The 20,330-nt window shown below is 37.9% G+C and overlaps 2 protein-coding genes across 2 annotated transcripts in view; one reads left to right on the top strand and one right to left on the bottom strand.

Moving 5' to 3' along the window:
- The window catches only part of LOC137046683 (NACHT, LRR and PYD domains-containing protein 3-like), a 233,284-nt gene that overhangs the window by 22,454 nt on the left and 190,500 nt on the right, over nt 1-20,330 (bottom strand). The gene's annotated exons all lie outside the window — the stretch shown is intronic.
- On the top strand, nt 17,794-20,327 carry LOC137046769 (uncharacterized). Its single transcript, XM_067424171.1, has 2 exons — nt 17,794-18,286; nt 18,985-20,327. Exons 1-2 carry the CDS (start codon nt 17,833-17,835, stop codon nt 20,016-20,018), a joined length of 1,488 nt encoding a protein of 495 aa, XP_067280272.1. The 5' UTR covers nt 17,794-17,832; the 3' UTR covers nt 20,019-20,327.

Genomic DNA, 20,330 nt, shown 5'->3' with positions numbered 1-20,330 from the left:
AAAACTTGTTTTATGGTCGAATGCAACCCGTGTGTGTGTGTGTGTGTGTGTGTGTGTGTGTGTGTGTGTGTGTGTGTGTGTGTGTGTGTGTGTGTGTGTGTGTGTGTGTGTGTGTGTGTGTGAGTGAGTAAGAGGCGCAAAAGGGCGGAGAGAGAACTTAAGGAAATTCGCTAAACGAATATGCGTGGGTCTTTTAAATAGCGTAAAAATGAATGAATGACGAATGTGGCGGCCGTTATTGATTATGTGGCAGTCCGCCACAAATTATTCTATGTGTGGGAAACACTGTTTGGCCTCTGTTTAAAGTATTCCCATACTTTTGATATTCGCTGTCTTGGTTTTTGTGATAGAACCAGGAGCAGAAGCCAACATTACGCGAGATGAACGTCTGACACGACGCGTCGACGCATTTCACGAACGTCGACATATTTCCGTAGTCGACGTCATCGATAACGTCGACGCGTCGTTGCAGCACTACATTAGATATTGACATTTTATATTTATAATGCAATCTTAATAAGACATAGCGTTTATCACAGTATAGAATACTATAAACATAATTCCTGCCACAAGTAAAGATGATTTTGATAGCAGAGTCGTTTTTGATGATCTAATTAACTAAACTACAGTGAGCACTTAAAAAAGGTGGAAATGGGATTTAAACTATTTTGATATCAGTATTAGTATTTTAAGTGGAAACATCCAGATTTTTTCCCAGATAACAGTGACAAACCACCTACTTGCCTCACCTAACACATGGATTATAATCAATCACAGATGTCCAAACTCTGCATAATTTTCTTTCATTTGCCTTACCCTTTCACATATAAGCCGATATTATTAGGTACACGATTATACTCACACAGGGTAAGAGGTCACAGCAGCTCCATCACTGAGATAAGGGGGCTCAAACATGGATCTGTTATTCTTCATATACATACAGCTGAATCCTAGAGATGCTTCTCTCTTTCTCTTCCTGCAGATGTCAATGAGAATAAGACAGAAATATTGATATAAATATTGGTAACACTTTACAATAAGGTTTCATTACTTAACTACTTTAGTTAATGTGAATTAAGAATGAACAATACTTGTACGGCATTTATTAATCTAAATTAATGTTGTGGCAAGCAGGGCAGGCAAGAACAGTGAGAGAATGCCGTAAGGCCGGTGGTGTGATTGCAAATGAGTGTCACCTTCACACACAATGGTCTTGTATCCTCTAACGGAGGAGCTACGGAAGCATAAAAGGAGGAGCGACTATCTGCTTCCCTCTGCTCTCATCTGGATCACAACCAGACCGGCAGTGATGATTCATTTCACATAATAAAACAAACAAAACACAACGTAGAATCCAGGCCTGGTCCTCGCTCGTCCTTCACTGTCATCTCTCCTCCTTTTATGCTTCAATGTCTCCTTCGTGAGAGGATACGAGACCGGTGTGATGCGCAGGTAACACTCATTTGGAATCACGCCACCAGCCTTGCGTCATTTAGTAATGTCCGCATTTCAGAGAAAGTTACTTCTATAAGTTATTAACAATTTTAAATAATTTCACATCAAAAATGTAATCAGATAACTAAACATGTTCAATAAGTTCAGTAATTCCACGACACTCACACTGGGTCAAAGGTCACGTCAGGTCCATCACTGAGATTAGGAGGCTGAATCATGGAGTTGTTACTCTTCATGGACACACAGCTGAATCCTGAAGATTGTCCATCCCTAAGATCAGGAGGCTGAAACATGGAGTTGTTACTCTTCATGGACACACAGCTGAATCCTGAAGATTGTCCATCCCTAAGATTAGGAGGCTGAATCATGGAGTTGTTACTCTTCATGGACACACAGCTGAATCCTGAAGATTGTCCATCCCTAAGATCAGGAGGCTGAATCATGGAGTTGTTGCTCTTCATGGACACACAGCTGAATCCTGAAGATTGTCCATCCCTAAGATCAGGAGGCTGAATCATGGAGTTGTTGCTCTTCATGGACACACAGCTGAATCCTGAAGATTGTCCATCCCTAAGATTAGGAGGCTGAATCATGGAGATGTTACTCTTCATGGACACACAGCTGAATCCTGAAGATTGTCCATCCCTAAGATTAGGAGGCTGAATCATGGAGATGTTACTCTTCATGGACACACAGCTGAATCCTGAAGATTGTCCATCCCTAAGATCAGGAGGCTGAAACATGGAGTGGTTACTCTTCATGGACACACAGCTGAATCCTGAAGATTGTCCATCCCTAAGATCAGGAGGCTGAAACATGGAGTGGTTACTCTTCATGGACACACAACTGGATACGGGAGATGCTGCTCTCTTTCTCTTCCTGCTTATGGTACAGAGAAAAAGACAGAAATATATAAAGAAAAATATTTTAGGTTTTGTCTGTATATTATCTGTCTACTACATTAAATTAACATTGGTCTATAGTACGGTTTGATGCACTGCTTCAATTACATATAATTGCATAGACAAAAAAGTATACATAATTCAACCATTTCAAATTACATAGTATGCATGTAAAATACTGAATGAGAGACATACAGAGGCAGAAAAAGTAAGATACATCAAATAAATCTTTTTTTTTTATCAATAAGATTATATTATTACTGCTCTTACCGATACTGCTTTAACTATATACTTATCGGCCCTTTTAGTTATATTTAGTTTCATAAAAATACATTTTAAAATGCACCAATGTGCAGGCATTTGTGTGTTTTATATGCATGAGAAGGTCTACTAACATTACTGTGACTGTAATATGGCCTATAAAATAACGCTAATAAAGTGAAAGTAATCACATGTAAAATAACACTGCAGTTTTAAATTGATAGATTAATGGTTCTTAAAGCTAAAGTTATTAATTCAAGAGCTGTGAGTATTTTATCTTTGCCTTTTGTTGCTTGATTCAAATTAAATGACACAAGCATCATCAGGTTTATTAGACACTGCACTGTAAAAAAAATTGTGCCGTAAAATAACGGTAATGTACTGGCAGCTGTGGTTCCAGCAATGTACTGTTAATTTACAGCCCTCTACTGTTTATATACAGCTCTCATTTTTTACAGTATTTTACCGTAATAATACCATGAAAGGTAACTTTTAATTTGGAAAACTGATCGCTTCAAACAGTTCTCATTTTAAAACTAGTATTTATAGGTGTTTGTATCGTAAAACTTCATTTGAGTCATTACACACTTGTAAGGTGTAGTAGTGAAAGAATTTTGAAACATGACTTTAACTTCAGTCTTTGCGGTTCATTGTGAGCAATAGCACACACGTATGTGATAAATTACTCAACAAACGGCTCATAACTGCATCAGCAAACAGTCACTGCCGTTAAATAAAGCATCAGGCAGCATATCATCGATGTTTCTCTGCTCATCCTGGACTGAAGCACAGGCTCTACTCTTCACAGCAATGGTAACCCGCAAAACTAATGAATTCAACTAAAAGATCTCTTCTATATCATCTTGTGCAACAACACATAAACACAGGTCATTTTAATATTTACTCTCCTTATCAGTTACTGACTTTGCACAACTTTTTTCTATTAACTTTCACTAATATTTCAGTGAAAATATCTTGATTCATCTGTTAAATCTGACTGTTACGTTTTACAGTATATTACTGTTTTTCCTTGATTTAACGGTAATCTACTGGCAGCTCTGGTTCCAGTAAAGTGCCGTTTTTTTACAGTACTTTTCCGTAAATGAATTTACAGTTTCTTACTGTTAATTTACGGTTCCCACTGTGGGTTTTTTCATCTAACCCCTTTAACCCTTTTAACCCCACAGCAAAATCTTCAGTTTTAAATGAACACTGAAGAGTGTACACACTACAGAGTGTTAGAGTAATTGAAGCATTGATGAAGTTAATGAGATAATTAAGAGATTAATTAAGTGATAACTGAGAACACCTGTTAACAAGAATCACTGCCGGACAGAGAAACACAAGAACTACAACTGACTTCAGCCACAGCTTTAGATGAAATCAACTGAAGATAAAAGAAGACATTAAATCTCTGAAGATCTCATCAGAGGATTAAACAACTCCACAAACAGCATTACCAGCTTCACACATTACTAACCAGACTGACGTTATTTCTGTCAGACGTCTACAGAAGCTCTTATTGAGAATTATCAGATCTTTAGGTGTTGATGTTTAATAGAAAATATTTGGTCACACTATCGTGATCAGTGTTTGCTTCAGTTGGGCTCTTCGCCCTTGACTTTGTAATGATAGTTTTTCTTTGTCTGCTATAACTGTGTGTTTCTTAGACACATTTATTGTAGCAAAAACGGCAAGAAAAAAAATGGTCTATGTAAATTGGTAAATTGACTATGTTTTGCTATTATTGTAATAGGATGTTTAGTTTGTTAATCTTGTCCAGTTTTTTTCCCTAAACAAACCCATTCTTTTAAAAACACATATCAACTCTTATTTTATGTTATTAAACTGGGACCCTTCTGAAATTATCAACCACTGATTAGGAATTAGTTATGAATGATTTATAAAGTCATGATTTTAACACATTGTTTGCTCTCTGCTGTCATTTAGACTCACATAGAGATGAAGAATCAGCGTATGAATCTCAACAATGGTGACAATCAATAAAAAAATGAACAGATCAACTCTGAACATCACAAAACTCTACTTAAAGTCAACACAAAAACAGCACCAAAAATAAAGGCAAATAGTAAGAATTAAAGAAAATAACCAGGCTATTCAGCAGCATAATTTATTCGTGCTGCAATGCATGCTGGGAGTTTTGAGTGTCACCACGGCTGAGATTCATACGCCGATTCTTGATGTCTATGCGAGTCAGATTGATTCAGATGTTTTGACCACAAGCTGTTCCCATGCTCTTCAAATTATCTGTGTCAACACTGATGTTATAAAATTGTAGGGTTCAAGTTTTACAAAAAAATAGGCATCAGCTATATGTTTATAGATAAAACTAGTAAATTATTAGTGAATTAAACCATTATTAAATAGTCAACATGACTAACTCATGTTTTTTTCTCAGCTTTGCTTGCTAAAGCAAATGTATTGAAAACACACCGTTACAGCAGCAAGAGAAACACTAATGTTATTGTGTCAATGTTCAAGAGCCCAACTAAAGCAAACACTGATCACCATAATGGTAACGTCAGAAGAAACAATCAAACATCATCTGATAATTCCCAATGAGAGCTTCTGTAGACGTCTGACAGAAATAAAGTCAGTCTGGTTAGTAATGTGTGAAGCTGGTAATGCTGTTTGTGGAGTTGTTTAATCCTCTGATGAGATCTTCACAGATTTAATGTCTTCTTTTATCTTCAGTTGATGAAATCATGTTTCTCTTTCCTTCAGTGATAACAGCAGGTGTTCATCAGTGTCTGAATTCACTCTCTTCTTTCCTCTCTCTCTGTCGAGTGGTCTATATCAGTGAACTAGTGTAGGGAATAGTGAATAAGGGGATAGGGAGTGATTTTGAACACAGCCTCTGAGTGTCGACTTTAAGTGTGTTAATTCACAGTATATTACTGTTGGCTATTTTCTCGAAAATGACAAATATTACCCAGAATGCATTGTTTTCTACAGTATATTACTGTTTTAATGGAAAACAGCATTTTACTGTCAAAATGTGGCCCTTTTTTTACAGCATTTTTTTACAGTGTGCCCCTTTAAGAGCGAATGCAGATCTAATAATACACAATCCCAACTATTACGCCTATTTAAGTCATAAGCTGTGTTTAAGTGAGTACTCTCCCAAGCCGATCATTTTGACATATGGCTATTTTTGTGTGTATTTGACTGCTTAGACACGCACAAAAAACCTAAAATACAATTTGCTTGTCTAATTGCGATCTACACACAGTTGGAAGAGCGTCTCTAAGCATGGATTATTGTGCTTTTAATAGCTCTTTTTTATTATCAAACACGTCCCGCAATTGAGCTAAAGTAGAGCCTGCATTTGGCACCAATTGTGCTGATTCTGATATTAAGTTTGGGTTTAGAGATTCTGTAAAGCGACGGAAGTTGCACTAGACTGATGGCAGCTAGTTTTTAATAGTTTTACATCATATGGAAGCCAAAATCAAAAATAAAATTAATGCTCTCTCTCTCTCTCTCTCTCTCTCTCTCTCTCTCTCTCCCTCTCTCTCTCTCTCTCTCTCTCTCTCTCTCTCTCTCTCTCTCTCTCTCTCTCTCTCTCCACACCATAATTTCCCCTCCATCAAACTTTACACTTGGCACAATGCAGTCAGGCAAGTACCATTCCCCTGGAAACCACCAAACCCATGGGATTGTCAGACAGAGAAGTGTGATTGGTCACTCCAGAAAACACGTCTCCACTGCTCTAGAGTCCAGTGGCGGTGTGCTTTACACTGCATCCCACGCTTTGCATTGCACTTGGTGATGTAAGGCTTGGATAAGCTGCTCGGCCATGGAAACCCATTTCATTCATAATCTGAAGGCCACATGAAGTTTGGAGGTCTGTAGCTATTGACTGCAGAAAGTTTTGTGCTGACCCCACTCTGTGATTTGACTTTAGTTGCTGTTGTTCCCAATTGCTTCCACATTGTTATAACACCACTAACAGTTGACGATGGAATATTTAGTCAATTGTTTGAATGGATTTATAGCGCAGGTGGAAACTATCACGGTACAACGCTTGAGTTCAATGAGCTCCTGAGAGCGACCCATTCATTCACAAATGATTGTAGAAGCGTCTGCATGCCTAGAGCTTGATTTATACACCTGTGGCCATGAACAGATTGAACATCTAAATTCAATCTGAATTTGGAGGGATGTCCCAATACTTTTGGCAAAAAAAAAAATTTTGTGTGCAAAAAAACAACAACCTTAAAGTAAACCTCAAGGAAATTATTAAAATCATTAAAAATAACAGAATAGACTCTATGTCATGACCTCTGTAAGAACATTAGTGTATAGACCAGGCTTAAAAATTATTTATTCAGACCTTAATAAATAATTTAGGGACACTCATATTGACCATTTGACTGAAAGTAAGAATTTTGACCGATTAATACTATTAGATTAACAGTTTATAGTTTACAGGTTTTTGTTTGTTTGTTTGTTTGCTGCATGGTAAAAAAAAAAAAAAAAAAAAAGAGGAAAAAAAAGCTGTATTTGCCTCACAGGGCGCGTCGACACATGCAACCACACTTGCCAACACAGACATATTTCGCAAAATGAAGGAATGGGAAAGAAGTAGCCTATTGTGTGGGACCATTTCGACAGAAAGGGCGACGAAGTTACTTGAAAAATATGCAACGCGGTATTAAAATACAGCAGTAGAACAAGCTCCTGACTGGAGGCTGGTCGCTATAGCGAGGCATTATCTCTGTGTTCCCTGGGCACCAGTGCCATCTTGAAGCCTTGTTTAAGGCGTTTCGTAGTGTGGTTTTGGCCACGTTTACTAAAGTAAACATTGTCATCCATGTTCTTCTTGCTGCTTTTACGGATAAAACAATTACTCTGAGTCGCCCTCAGTCATTTCAAAGAACAGCACAACGGTGAGCGCGTTGATTAACACTTCTACAAGCGGAGACAGACGGAAGTATAAACAAGGCTTTCTGCCGCGGGTCTGACGGTCAACAGGCTGCACTCCAGACTAACCCACCTCACTTAGACATGTTACTTTAACAATTAAAAACCAGTCAAGGTGTGAATTGTGGTAGGCATGCTATTTTTAGTTGACGGAAGAAAAAAAAACTTCCAGTTGTTCAAAGATGTCCTGATTCAGTGTATTTTCATTTTGTCATCTCAATTTGGTAATTATTTAAGTGAAAATATTTAGTGCAGGCCTTTTTATTTTATGCTTTTTATTTAAATGATTATGTTCTTCTCTGTCAGAAACGCTGCAGGTACGTGAAAATGTGATAATGTGCAGGTTCTGTTGTTCAGCTGTTCTGAATATTTTGCTGTTTGCCCAGTAAAATCAACCTGTGAAAAAAGTATTTTTAACGGGTCACAGACACTCGTCAATTGTATTTTTATTTAATGCCAATTCAATATTATAATCTTATCAGTAAATGGTTAATAATCAATTAATGAGCATCGGTTGTCGGTTGGGAAAAGTAACCGAAATGAGCATCCCTAAAATTATTATTTAATAACCAAATTTCAGAAAAACTTCCATTTATAAGTGTTTCACTATATTAAGTAATTTCATATTCAAGTTTCACTAGAGCAGATATAGTGAATTATACTCACACGGGGTAAGAGGCCACAACATCTCCATCACTGAGATTACTCTTACTCTTCATGGACACACAGCTGGATACTGGAGATGCTGCTCTCAGAGTGTGAACAGATGCCTCCTCCTCTCTCTCCTCACACACACTCATTTTACAGGAAGTTTGCTCCTCCTCTTCCTCCATGATGTGAGCCTTGATTTCAGGGCTGTATGTGGACACAGAAAACATACACAATACACAACTGAACTTTAACACACATTTGATTTAAATGGCATTTAATTCAGTTTAATGCAACATTGACAGTTTTAACCTGTTGCTAGTGTTTCCCCATCCTTTTTTTCATCTAGCATTAAGGTAATGTGATGTTATTTTTATGTGTTTATGAAATTATCCTGTTAGTAAAGGTCGCGTGTCCACCAAAACATTTTTAGCTTCACTATGGGTGCTTGAGAGCATTTTGGCAGCGCATTCAGTTGCTTGTTTTGACACGGAAGTGTTACTTCATTTCACAGATAGTTTCCCAGACAGCAAGCAGACATTGAATCAATGTTGATTTTCCATCTGAATCATTGTTATGGTTGATATTGAAATTTCAATGCAAAATAAATGTTGAATCAACATTACCATATCAATGAAACAATAGGTAACTGTTGTAACCCCAGTTCTCTGAAACATCAAGTGGAGAGATCCACCTATGGGAAGGGCATCCGTACCTGACCTCTGCAGAAGCATCCAATTGCACCAAGTCTGACAAGACAGGCAGGAGCGCACATCCAATGCCCAGTAAGGCCCCACCCCTTACCTCCGGGCATATATAGGCTGCATGCTGCATACGCTACTGTACATCTGTAAGTATTTTCGCTTCTCATGCGGCAAGCGGGGCAAAGCTAGTAGATCTCTCCACTCAATGTTTCCAAGGGGGTAATCTAGCGCTCGGAAAGCGTTCCACCCCTAGGGGCTGCCATTGCTAACCAAGCCATCACCTGCTGTTAGCATCCCATTGACTCCCATTCATTTTTGAGTCACTTTGAAAGTGAATAACTTTACATCTGAGACGTTTAAAGACTCCATTTGTCCATTGTTTATTTCTAAAGAAACACGACAATGCATAAAAGGCTCCGTTACCTTGTATCTTACACTATCACCCCGTAGAAGCTGTTTTTGTAAAAATAGGCTAACTATTGCGTCATAACCAACGCAACTCTGTCGCACAGTTGAGAAATTACCGTATAGACCTGAGGAGACGCTCGCAGGCAATCTTTTACTGTCTATGAGACAGTCGGGGGGACGTGGAGACATAAAGTCTGATAAAGTCAAGGGGGAAGAATGGGGAGAAGCCCATAGTGAGCCAAAAGCAACGGGAGAAAATATTTAAACAACGTGATTCAGCTTTCACTTTCCACAACTACTAGAAGACCTACAGCTGTCAGACAGGGGGCTCACGTCACATCGACGTCGTCAAGCTCAGTCTGAGCCTGCGCAGTTCGCTCAGCCATCAGGAAGTGAGTGCTCCTTTACTGACATCACTTAAAGGGTTACTTCAGCGATTAGCATATGGCTTTGTATCAGTAGAAACCCTGGAGAATATTCAAATTATTGTGCTTTCCCCCCTCATATCTCCCTGAGACGAGAGATTTATGCATTTTATTTCTGGAAAAATTCCTCCTATGATGCAAAATGACGATTTTTGCATCATAGGAGGAATGTTTGCCCAGAGGCTAAAGACTACAGCCAGCAGAGGGAGCCATTTCCGCATGTTTTGAATCCGGCATTGGGGGATGGGAGATTACACTCAGCTTGCAGGGAGAGCTCAGCTTGCAGACAGGATCATTTAAACGGAGCTATGGTGAGCAATGTAAGTCTTTTAACTTCTCAAATTCATTTCTATGAAAGTTAAGCTTGCAAAGGCATGAACTGAAACGCGCCAGACTGAACTTGCGTTGTGAATGTATGCCGCGAGTGTAGTCGCGATTACCTCAGCTCTCATCACTCCTGCAGTTAGTGCTCAGTGCTGTGAGACTCGCGCGATGACTCACTCATTATATTGAACAGACACGTTCAGTTTTTAATTGTAGTGTCTTCTCTAACTCAGTCACAGTAATGAAGTTGTTGGCGTTGGGAATGGCCTCACAGGGCAGCGAAGCATTCTGGGAATTGTAGTCTTTCATCCCCATGGGACAAAAATACATTTTCTGTCTTTTCTCAGTCTAGAAGACACCAAATTCAAAAATAATTTCACATTTCTACTGCATTGATGGCCCAGTTTAAATACAGATTCATCTTCCCAGCGCTGAAGTACCCCTTTAACGCCGTAGAAGGCAATGGGATAGCTCCGTCCATTTCTTTTACTGTCTATGGATGTTTCAGAGAACCGGGTTTACGACAGTAACCTATTGTTCTCTTTCATCATCTCGTTTCGAGATCCACCTATGGGAGAGACATGGACTGCTCACCCAATTGCCCAATACACTCACAGTGAGGTCCTGTCAGCCAGAAAAAGACGGTCACCCCAAGGGGAGGTGCTTGACACTTCTCATAATCATGAACTCGCCACACCGATGCAACCACATACCTCCGGTGTGAAGCAGGACATGAAACATATGTGTGGCACACATAAAAGAAGGCAGAGTAGGAAGACCCCACCTCCAAGACCGAATGTGCTACTGAGGTTTCTGGTGACATCCAGCCTGTAATAACACACAAACGTATGGGAAGAAGCCCAACTGGGAGCAGAACATATATCCTGCAGTGATACTCCCCTAAACAGAGCCCAAGAGGCGGCCAAGCCCCTTGTGGAATGAGCTCTGATGTTCCCTGGGGGTTGCACTCCCTTAGATTCATATGCAAAGATTATAGCGTCCACAAGCCAATGTGAGAGGCGTTGTTAAGATAGAGGATCCCCTTTACGGGGAGGAGCCCATGAAACAAAAAAATTGGTCACTCTTCCAGAACGCTCTGGTCCTAAACACATATGTTTGTAGCGCACGGACTGGACACGGAGCATTTAGCCTCTGATCCTCCGCGGAGGAAAAGGGTGGAGGGTGAAAAGTGGACAGCTCCAAAACCTCCGATATGAACGCAGGGAAACATTTCGGCATGAAGGCTGGGTTAGGCTTGAGGAAAACCTTATCCCCACCCAGAGAGAATTTGATGCACGAGGGGTGGACCGAGAGGATCCGAGTAAATCTGCGGATCAGAGAATGCTGCCCAACCGTTGAGCCCTCAAAACCCACATGACAAGCAGAGATAGCTGCCAGATAGACCTTAATTGTGGAAAAAGGACCTGCCCTTATCCATAAGGTCTTGGAGAAAACACAAAATATCAGAGACTGAGCACTGATATGAAGTGAGATCCCACCCAGCACACCACTCATCGAACACCTGCCACTTACAGCCATACAAGGACCATGTAGAAACGGCCTTGGCATTCTGTAAAGTAGCCACCACGCATGGAGGGGTCCCGACACGCTTAAGTTCGTCCTCTCACGGGCCAAGTCCAGAGAGCTACCCTGTCCGGGTGTGGGTGATAAATCTCCCCGTTCGCTTTAGGCAAATGCTCAGGGGGAGCCTGGCGTGGGGCGGCCTTCCTAGGAAGGCATAGCCTGAAGGCCTCGTCCTCCTTCTTCTTGTCAACGCATAATTGTTGCATCAGTGCGACAGCGGGGCCAAAAAGAGCTGGCCGGGCTTCATTTACAGTGATAATCTCCTTCCATAGCACTGGCGAAAGAGATCCCTTGTCCAACTGTTGGCCCAGATTGTCCAGAATCTCCGCCTGGTAGGCAGAGAGGAGGAAAGAGATGTTCAGGACCCTCACAGCCAAGGCCAAGGATTTATAAGCGGCCTGGTGCACCGAAGCAGAAAAACAGTCCATCTTGTTAGGAAGGCTTCGGAGCCCTCTTTGGACTAGTTTGAGGTGCCTGGCGATGGAGGGCTTGATAGCAGGCGGTTCGCCCATACCGAGATCCACCATATTCTTAACCTCCAGACCTGCGAGACCATGTTTGAAGTTAAGCGGGTCGCTCCAGTAGTGCCTCATGTGCTTCGCACACACTGGGAGAATGGGAAACAGTTGTTTCCTAGGGCCAGGGGGAGCTCCTAGTACTTTCCTGTCATAAATATCCCTCTCCTGGTTGGTTGGTCGGTGGTGCTCTGTGGAGCCAGCCACTCGATGTTGAGACGAGCGGCCGCTCGTTCACACACGTGGAGGAGGATGGACTGAGGCAAGGCCGGACCCGGCCGTATCGTCTGCGAGTGCGGCTGTATGTCCAAATATGATCAGCCGTTTTTCGCCGTCCTTACCTGGATGTAGTGACAGAAGACGCGAATAAGAACTCGCGCTGAGAGAAGATCCGTCTCTGTGCATCATCCGAGAGCGCGCACACGTCTCACAGCGCGCAAATATTGAGTTCGCTTTCAAGTCTTGCGCTTAAACAGACAAACTCCCACAAAAAGTATGTCAACATGTCCATCTTGATGAGTATCTAAGCAGACATAGTCTGAATATGCCTTAAGTTAACTGTATACAGTCGAGAATGTCTCGAAAGATGACGCATATCCTGCACAAGGTCTTGAAGAGGCAGTAGCCTTTAATGCTGTCTGTTTAATGCCAAACAAAAGAAAAGTACATCACTCAATAATCTTGATAGAATAGCTTTTGTAAGTTTAATAAGGATTCATATTTAATTTAAACAGTTAAATATGCAGTTATTTAACATGTGATTACTTTATTTATTGATTACCAATTTCTGTGAGGTCAAGTTAAACATTTTAGTTTTTATTTTATTTTATACTGTGGGTTATTGCAATGTGCTAAATAAATATTTGCACAATTTGTAATTGATTTTTGATTTGAAACTTTAATATTAATTAATGCAATTGCAATGCCTTGATCTTTAGTAAAGTTACAGTCATAGCATTAGGCTAGCCATAAATGCAATGGATAATTGGCATAATTTCTTTTGGTGTTTCGGTTTTGGCCAATCATTTTTATTTCGGTGCATCCCTACTGACAATGTTCTGCTCGGTGTGTCGTCAACACGCTTCAGAAGATGCCAAAACGAATAGTTTCATTGTTGGGACTAAAAACCTAAAACTGCCATAAAAGACCACGAATCATCCAAATGCCACATCCAGGTAAAAAAAAAAAAAAAAAAGCGCACAGAGCACAAAGCCCTACTCATTTAATGAAATGTAGTATCAGTTCATGGTTTGTGTGTGTATAAGAGAGAAAGAGAAAATGTCAGTATTGCATTGAGACTATTAAATAAACTGTTTAAGTATTGTAGAGCTTGTAGTATAATTTTTTCACATGCAGTTACACATTGTCGGTTAAAAACAAGAAAGTGGCTGGTAAAAACATTGAGTGGCTGGTAGATTTTGAAATCCACCAGCCACAGTGGCCGGTGGACAAAAAAGTTAATTTCCATCCCTGGTGGGCGGCTCTCATAGCAGACACAGCGAACTGGTAGAAATAGAAACTGTCACACCTGGCAGAGGCTGATCCGAGGATATTTCCCCCTGCAGACAAAAAGTGAGCAGCGCAAATCCAACCGAAGTGTGTCAGTGCCCCTGAGAAGCGAATGTCAACTGATGTACAGTAGTGTATGGCCTATATCCTATATGAACCCACGTGAAATTTCAACATTGGTTCAATATTCCTGAATTTAAATACCACTGAAGTTCCGTTGATCTATGGACAGGATTTCAACATTGTTTCAAAATTAAAACAGGGTGCAAAATGATGTTGACTTAATGTTGACAACACAATGTTGATTTAACATCGTTTCGATGACTGTTTGCTATCTTGGTTGTTTCTGTACTGATTCTATATAAAACATTATATAGAATCAACATTAACATTTAAACTAAGATTATCCTCATTAATGGAGGACCAGTTTCGGCCATTTTATGAGTGTTACAGTTGTCGTGAAATATCACGAAAGTAACTTTAAACTTTATTAAGTGTTTGATTTCGTCATACGGTCTACTAGATGTAAATGATTTACCGATATTACAGCTATGAAAAGATTAAGGAACTTACTTTCATATGTGGAGCTATTGAAGATTTTGTATCTACCGAAATGGCTTCTTTCTGGTCTGACACGATCCTGCTTTCGGTTTCACATAACCTACTAGGGTTGCCAGATCATCCCGAAGCCGACTCAGACCCTCCCAATGGGAATGAAAATCAGTTTTAAGTCTCACGGGTAAATTTGTGGCAATTGCCAACGATACATTGTATCAAAATTATAAATTTTTCTTTTATGCCAAAATCATTAGGATATTAAGATATTTTGTACATTTCCTAATATATCAGAAATGTATTATTAGTAATAATATGCATTGCTAAGGACTTTATTTGGACAACTCTAAAGGAGATTTTCTCAATATTTAGATTTTTTTTTGCACCGTCAGATTCCAGATTTTCAAATAGTTGTATCTCGGCTCTTATCCTGACAAACCACACATCAATCTGGTTCATCAGCTTATTTATTATTCAGATGATGTATAAATCTCAATAAAAAAAAATAAAAAAAGAATTACCCTTATGACCAGGGTCACATATAAACCATACAAGACTTGTTTTTGACGACATGTGCTTCTTTAGCCATATATATATATATATATATATATATATATATATATATATATATATATATATATATATATATATATATATATATATAGGCCTATATAATTTTTTTTTTTTTTTTTTTTTTTTTTTTTTTTTGCATATGAACAATAACATAACAGGCCAACATAATTTAAAAAGACTTCACAGACTGAGTAATGACAAATTGTAATACATACATAATACATAATGTCACAACAACACAAAATAAGAACATTAAAAAAATAAAATAAAAACAGGCGATTCATTCAAAATGGTAATAAAGTCATAATGATTAAACAAATCAAGTAATTTTCTGGCTTTACATGTTCTTTTAATTTTTAAGGCATCAATATATAGGATTAGCTCTTTCCTAAATATATTGAACTGGGGTGCAGTTTTCAAAATTTTGCATTTGTGAATAAAAAATGTTACTATAAGAAATAGACAGTTAATAACAAAGTCTGCATTTTTGTCCTCCAAATGTATACCAAATTGTATCATGTCCCAATTAATAGATGGAAGAGAGCATATGTTGTTTTTTATCTAATAAAGGACCTCATTCAAAAATGGGTTAACTAGATTACATTGAAAAAAATGTAATTATCACAATTCACCAGTGTGAGTGTCCCTGATGACCACCAGAGGGCACTCCACCCCGGACTGTCACTCCATCACAAACTACATTACCCATAATCCTTTGCCTAGGACTCATTAGCACTCAATGATTACACCTGTGTCTCATCCCCTTATTACCTCTGCCTATATAAGCCTAGTTATCTCTGTCATTCATTGCGAAGTCTTGTTTAGTGTCAGCTGTCACAATTCACCAACAGGAGTGCCCTCTGGTGGTGATCACGGGCACTCACACTGGTGAATTGGGACAGTAATCTCTCCTAATATGACCAGGATAGTTTTCCTGCAAAAGACAGTTTCTTATAATCTTATTAGTACACTTCTTATCAACAAATTGTTATTTGGTCTAAATTAAGTTCAACTATTTTTGGAATAAGTGTAGAATATGTTAAAAATCCTTTTAATATAATAATCATTGGTAAAGGGATACTCTTGATGACATTTGTATAATCTTTCTTTTTACAATTAAAGTTAAATTTGATACAGAAATCATTATAATTCCAAAAACTACCATTTGTGTCCATCATGTGAAGCACTGACCAAATACCTTTTTGCCACCACTCCTCCATAAGCAAAGATTATCTCTGGGACAATATTCAGCGGATATTCCATAAGGATACATTGTGTGGACTGAAATTATGTTTAAACAACATCTTCCAATACAGGAGGACTTGTTTATGAAAAACGGATAGATTCAGCAGAATCTTAGAAAGCTCAAAGTCGCACTGTAAAAAATTTTTAATACCTCCACATTTTTTAAAGAGACTGAATGGAATTGCAAACCAAAAAAATGAATGCTCATTTTTGATAAAAGATTGAAGCCATTTAAGTTTAAGAACCTCATTCATGATATCAAAATCAATAGCCTTTAAACCACCATCCTCGTATTCCTTTATTATATCATTTTTCTGAATATAGTGATACTTCTTTCTCCAGATGAAATCATAATTCAATTTATTAATTGCTTTTATTTTCTTAGTAGAAATCGGCAATGAAGACCCTGGATAATTTAGATTAGAATTATTAAATATTGATAGAAATACTGAAAAGTGTAAATCCACTCTGAACTGTTGGTTACAGAGGAACATCATGATATTCGGTAGAATATTATTAACAAAAATAGAAAGTCTTTCAAGGTTATTTTCATCTTTAGAAATTATAATTCCTAAATACGTCACCTCCTTTTTAATAGGAATATTAATGAGAGCAAGGGTGAGTCATGAATAGCCATCAGTTCACATTTTGATGTATTTTCCTTTTAGCGAAATATTTTACCAAGTTAAGTGCTAGGGGGATCTGCAATTGTATTTTTAGAAAAAGAGTTGTGTCATCAGCAAGCTGACTAATGATAAATTTGTGATCCAAAAAGTTAATACCCGAAATATTTTCATTCTTTAAAAGAATGGCTAATATTCTGCAACCATAATAAACAACAGAGGTGAACGACCACAACCCTGCCTTATACCTCTGGTGTTCACTTGAAATCTTGGGCATGTTCCTTTAGGAAGAGCTACCGAACTATTAATGTCATTATACAGCATTTTAATCATACATTTAGGTCCAAAGCCAAAGTGAAAAAGAGCCTAGAAAAGAAAAGGGTGTTCGACCATATCAAAGGCTTAAAAAAAGTCCAGAAATAAAATAAACCCATCGTCTTTAATTAGATTATTATATTCTAAGATGTCAAGCACCAAACGAATATTATTATGTATTGATCTGCCCTTAAGGAACCCAAATTGAGTCTCACTAATTATTTGTGGAAGTCCTTCCTTTAGTCTGGCAGCTATCGCCCCAGTAAATATTTTATAATCAATATTGAGAAGTGTAATAGATTTTCTAAAATTCTTTTATCCTTCCAGGTTTTGGAATTAATATAATAAGACCCTGCTTCATTGTAGGCAGTAAAATATTATTTATAATACAATCCTGTAGTGCTTCTAAAAGTAAATGTTTTAAATCTTCCCAAAAGAACTTATAGAAGTCTGTCGTCACACCATCTGGTCCAGGAGATCTGCCCGCTTTCATTCTTTTTAAAGCTAGATCTAATTCTTCACTGTAAAACATTTTGGTTGTTTTTTGTTGGTTTAACTTAAAAAAGTAAGTAACCTGGTTTCCTTAAAATTTTGAGTTTATTGAAATAAAAAATTTGAGTTGATACAATGAAGTTAAATAAATAGAAACTCAAAAATATGTTTTTATCTGAACCACATAATTTTTTTGATAAATCATATATTTCTATTTGGCATGTTTCACTGCATCATCAGAAATAAAACACACACAATTACCCAATAGGCCTTTATCTCACTTCCTATTTCCGGTAAGCGAAGCAGTGCAGTGCTACTTCCGGTTTCATCAGAGCGTAGTAAATCTAATGGCTGAATCCTCTCGCCGGTGTTATTGCAGCGTACCTGGCTGCTCTAATTCAAAGCAAAGACACCCTTACCTCAGTTTTCATGATTTCCCAGTTCAAAAGGAACTGAGGAAAACATGGGTGAGAATGATAAGGCGGGATGAAGGTCCTTCGTTTAAAATAATGCGCGGGAGTACCTTCGTGTGCAGTATGCATTTCGAAACCGAGGATGTTTACATCTCAAAGAGTGGAAGGAAGAGATTGAAATCCGATGCTGCACCTTGCCGATTTCTCTGGAACAATTGGGGCAAAGACCTTACTGCACGGGAATCAGCTTTTGACCGGGCTAGTGCTCGCCTTGGGGTTGACGTTCGTGGTGACCTCGCTAATCCGGCCCATGAAGTCTTTCTACCAGATGAAGCGAACGACATACAACCCGAAACAGACCATAACTACGTTTGTCGACCTTCATCTGGTAAGTACACCGATTTACCCTGCTGATAATTATTTTTATGTAAAATACAAGTTCATTCTGATATATATATATATATATATATATATATATATATATATATATATATATATATATATATATATGTGTATATATATATATATATATATATATATATATATATATATATATACACACATATATATATACACACATATATATATATATATATATATATATATATATATATATATATATATATATATATATATATATATATATATATATGTGTGTATATATATATGTGTGTATATATATATATATATATATATATATATATATATATATATGTGTATATATATATATATATATATATGTGTGTATATATATATGTGTGTGTGTGTACATATGCATATTAATATATATATATATATGTGTGTGTGTGTGTATAAGGCATTATATATATATATATATATATATATATATATATATATATATATATATATATATATATATAATGTATATGTGTGTACTTATGCATGCGTGTGTGTATGCTATGCAGCCTTATACACACACACATATATTAATATGCATATGTATACACATTTACATACATTATATATATATATATATAGATAGATAGATAGATAGATAGATAGATAGATAGATAGATAGATAGATAAAACAAACATACTAATATATATATACTTTATGTACTTCAGGTAAATTGGATGCTGCTGCTGAAAGAATCAGAGAACTGGAGGCCAAGGTTAGAGAATTAGAAACACAGCTCAATGATCTATCTGCCTCAAAACTGCACATTAACAGGTACTGTGCAACAGATGAAGATTTTAGATTTTACACTCGATTCCCATCAGAGAAGGTATTTTGGACATTTTGGGAGTCAGTTGCCCCCTCAGCATCAAAGTTAGTTTACTGGAGCAAAGCACAGAGGATGAGTGGTACAATGGACATTGAAAAGCCAAGTCCAAACCGTAGACTGGCACTTGTAGATGAGTTATTCCTGTACTGTTGTCGTGTTGCAGTTGGCCTTAAAGAGAAGGTCATAGCAGACATCTTTGGCATCAGCACCACAACTGTGAGCAGAGTGATCATTACATGGGCCAACTATTTATACCTTGTCTTAGGGTCACTGCCTATCTGGATGTCAAGGGAACGGGTCAGAGCAACAATGCCAGCTAAATTTGTTGAATACTGTTCAGATCTGAGAGTGATTGTGGACTGTACAGAAATTAGATGTGAATCTCCATCATCACTTACGCTCCAGTCCGAAACCTTTTCCACCTACAAAAATCACACTACTTTCAAGGCTCTGATAGGTATTGCCCCATGTGGTGTAATCACTTTCGTCTCAAAGCTCTTCACAGGATCAATATCAGACCAAGAGATAACCAGGCAGTCTGGAATTCTCAGGTTACTAGAGCCTGGAGATGTGTGCATGGCCGATAAAGGGTTCATCATTGACCAGATGCTGTCAGATGTTGGTGCACGCCTCATCATCCCTCCTTTCAAAAAAGGTGCATGCTTCAGCAAAGAAAACACCGAAAAAACCCAAAGCATTGCCCGTCTAAGAATCCTAGTGGAGAGAGCCATCAGGAGGATAAAGGAATACCACATCTGGGACACAACAATTCCTCTTACTCTTTCAGGGTCTGTCAATCAGTTATGGACAACCTGCTGCTTAATGTCCAACTTTCAAGGCCCACTAGATGTAAAAGACCACATTTGTGTGTGAATCAATCAGGCAATAAATTAAATAGACATAGACCATTTCAATTGAATAAAGTTTATTGAAATGTTCTTTTCAAGTGTAAATAATTAAGTATAGACTGTACGTACATATATGCATTTTATAGTGACTGATTATATACAGATGTCACTTTTTAATTAAATAGACAAACTATTTTAATTGAATAAAGTTTATTGAAATGTTCTTTTCAAGTGTAAATGAGTAAGTATATACTGAACATGTACATATGCATTTTCTAGTGACTGATTATATACAGATGTTACTTTAATTACTAATAAAAAAAACTGTAAAGGACTC

Source organism: Pseudorasbora parva, chromosome 2 (assembly GCF_024679245.1).
Source record: "Pseudorasbora parva isolate DD20220531a chromosome 2, ASM2467924v1, whole genome shotgun sequence".
NCBI lineage: Eukaryota > Metazoa > Chordata > Actinopteri > Cypriniformes > Gobionidae > Pseudorasbora > Pseudorasbora parva.
Note: the sequence above shows the minus strand (reverse complement) of the source record. Positions and strands in the feature narration are given on the sequence as shown.

Bases quoted from the DNA above. Each gene is read 5' to 3' on its own strand.
- LOC137046769 (XM_067424171.1), top strand. From the start codon at position 17,833: ATGGCTGAATCCTCTCGCCGGTGTTATTGCAGCGTACCTGGCTGCTCT. The intron at 18,287-18,984 runs GTAAGTACACCG...TATGTACTTCAG, and splicing joins CGTTTGTCGACCTTCATCTG to GTAAATTGGATGCTGCTGCT.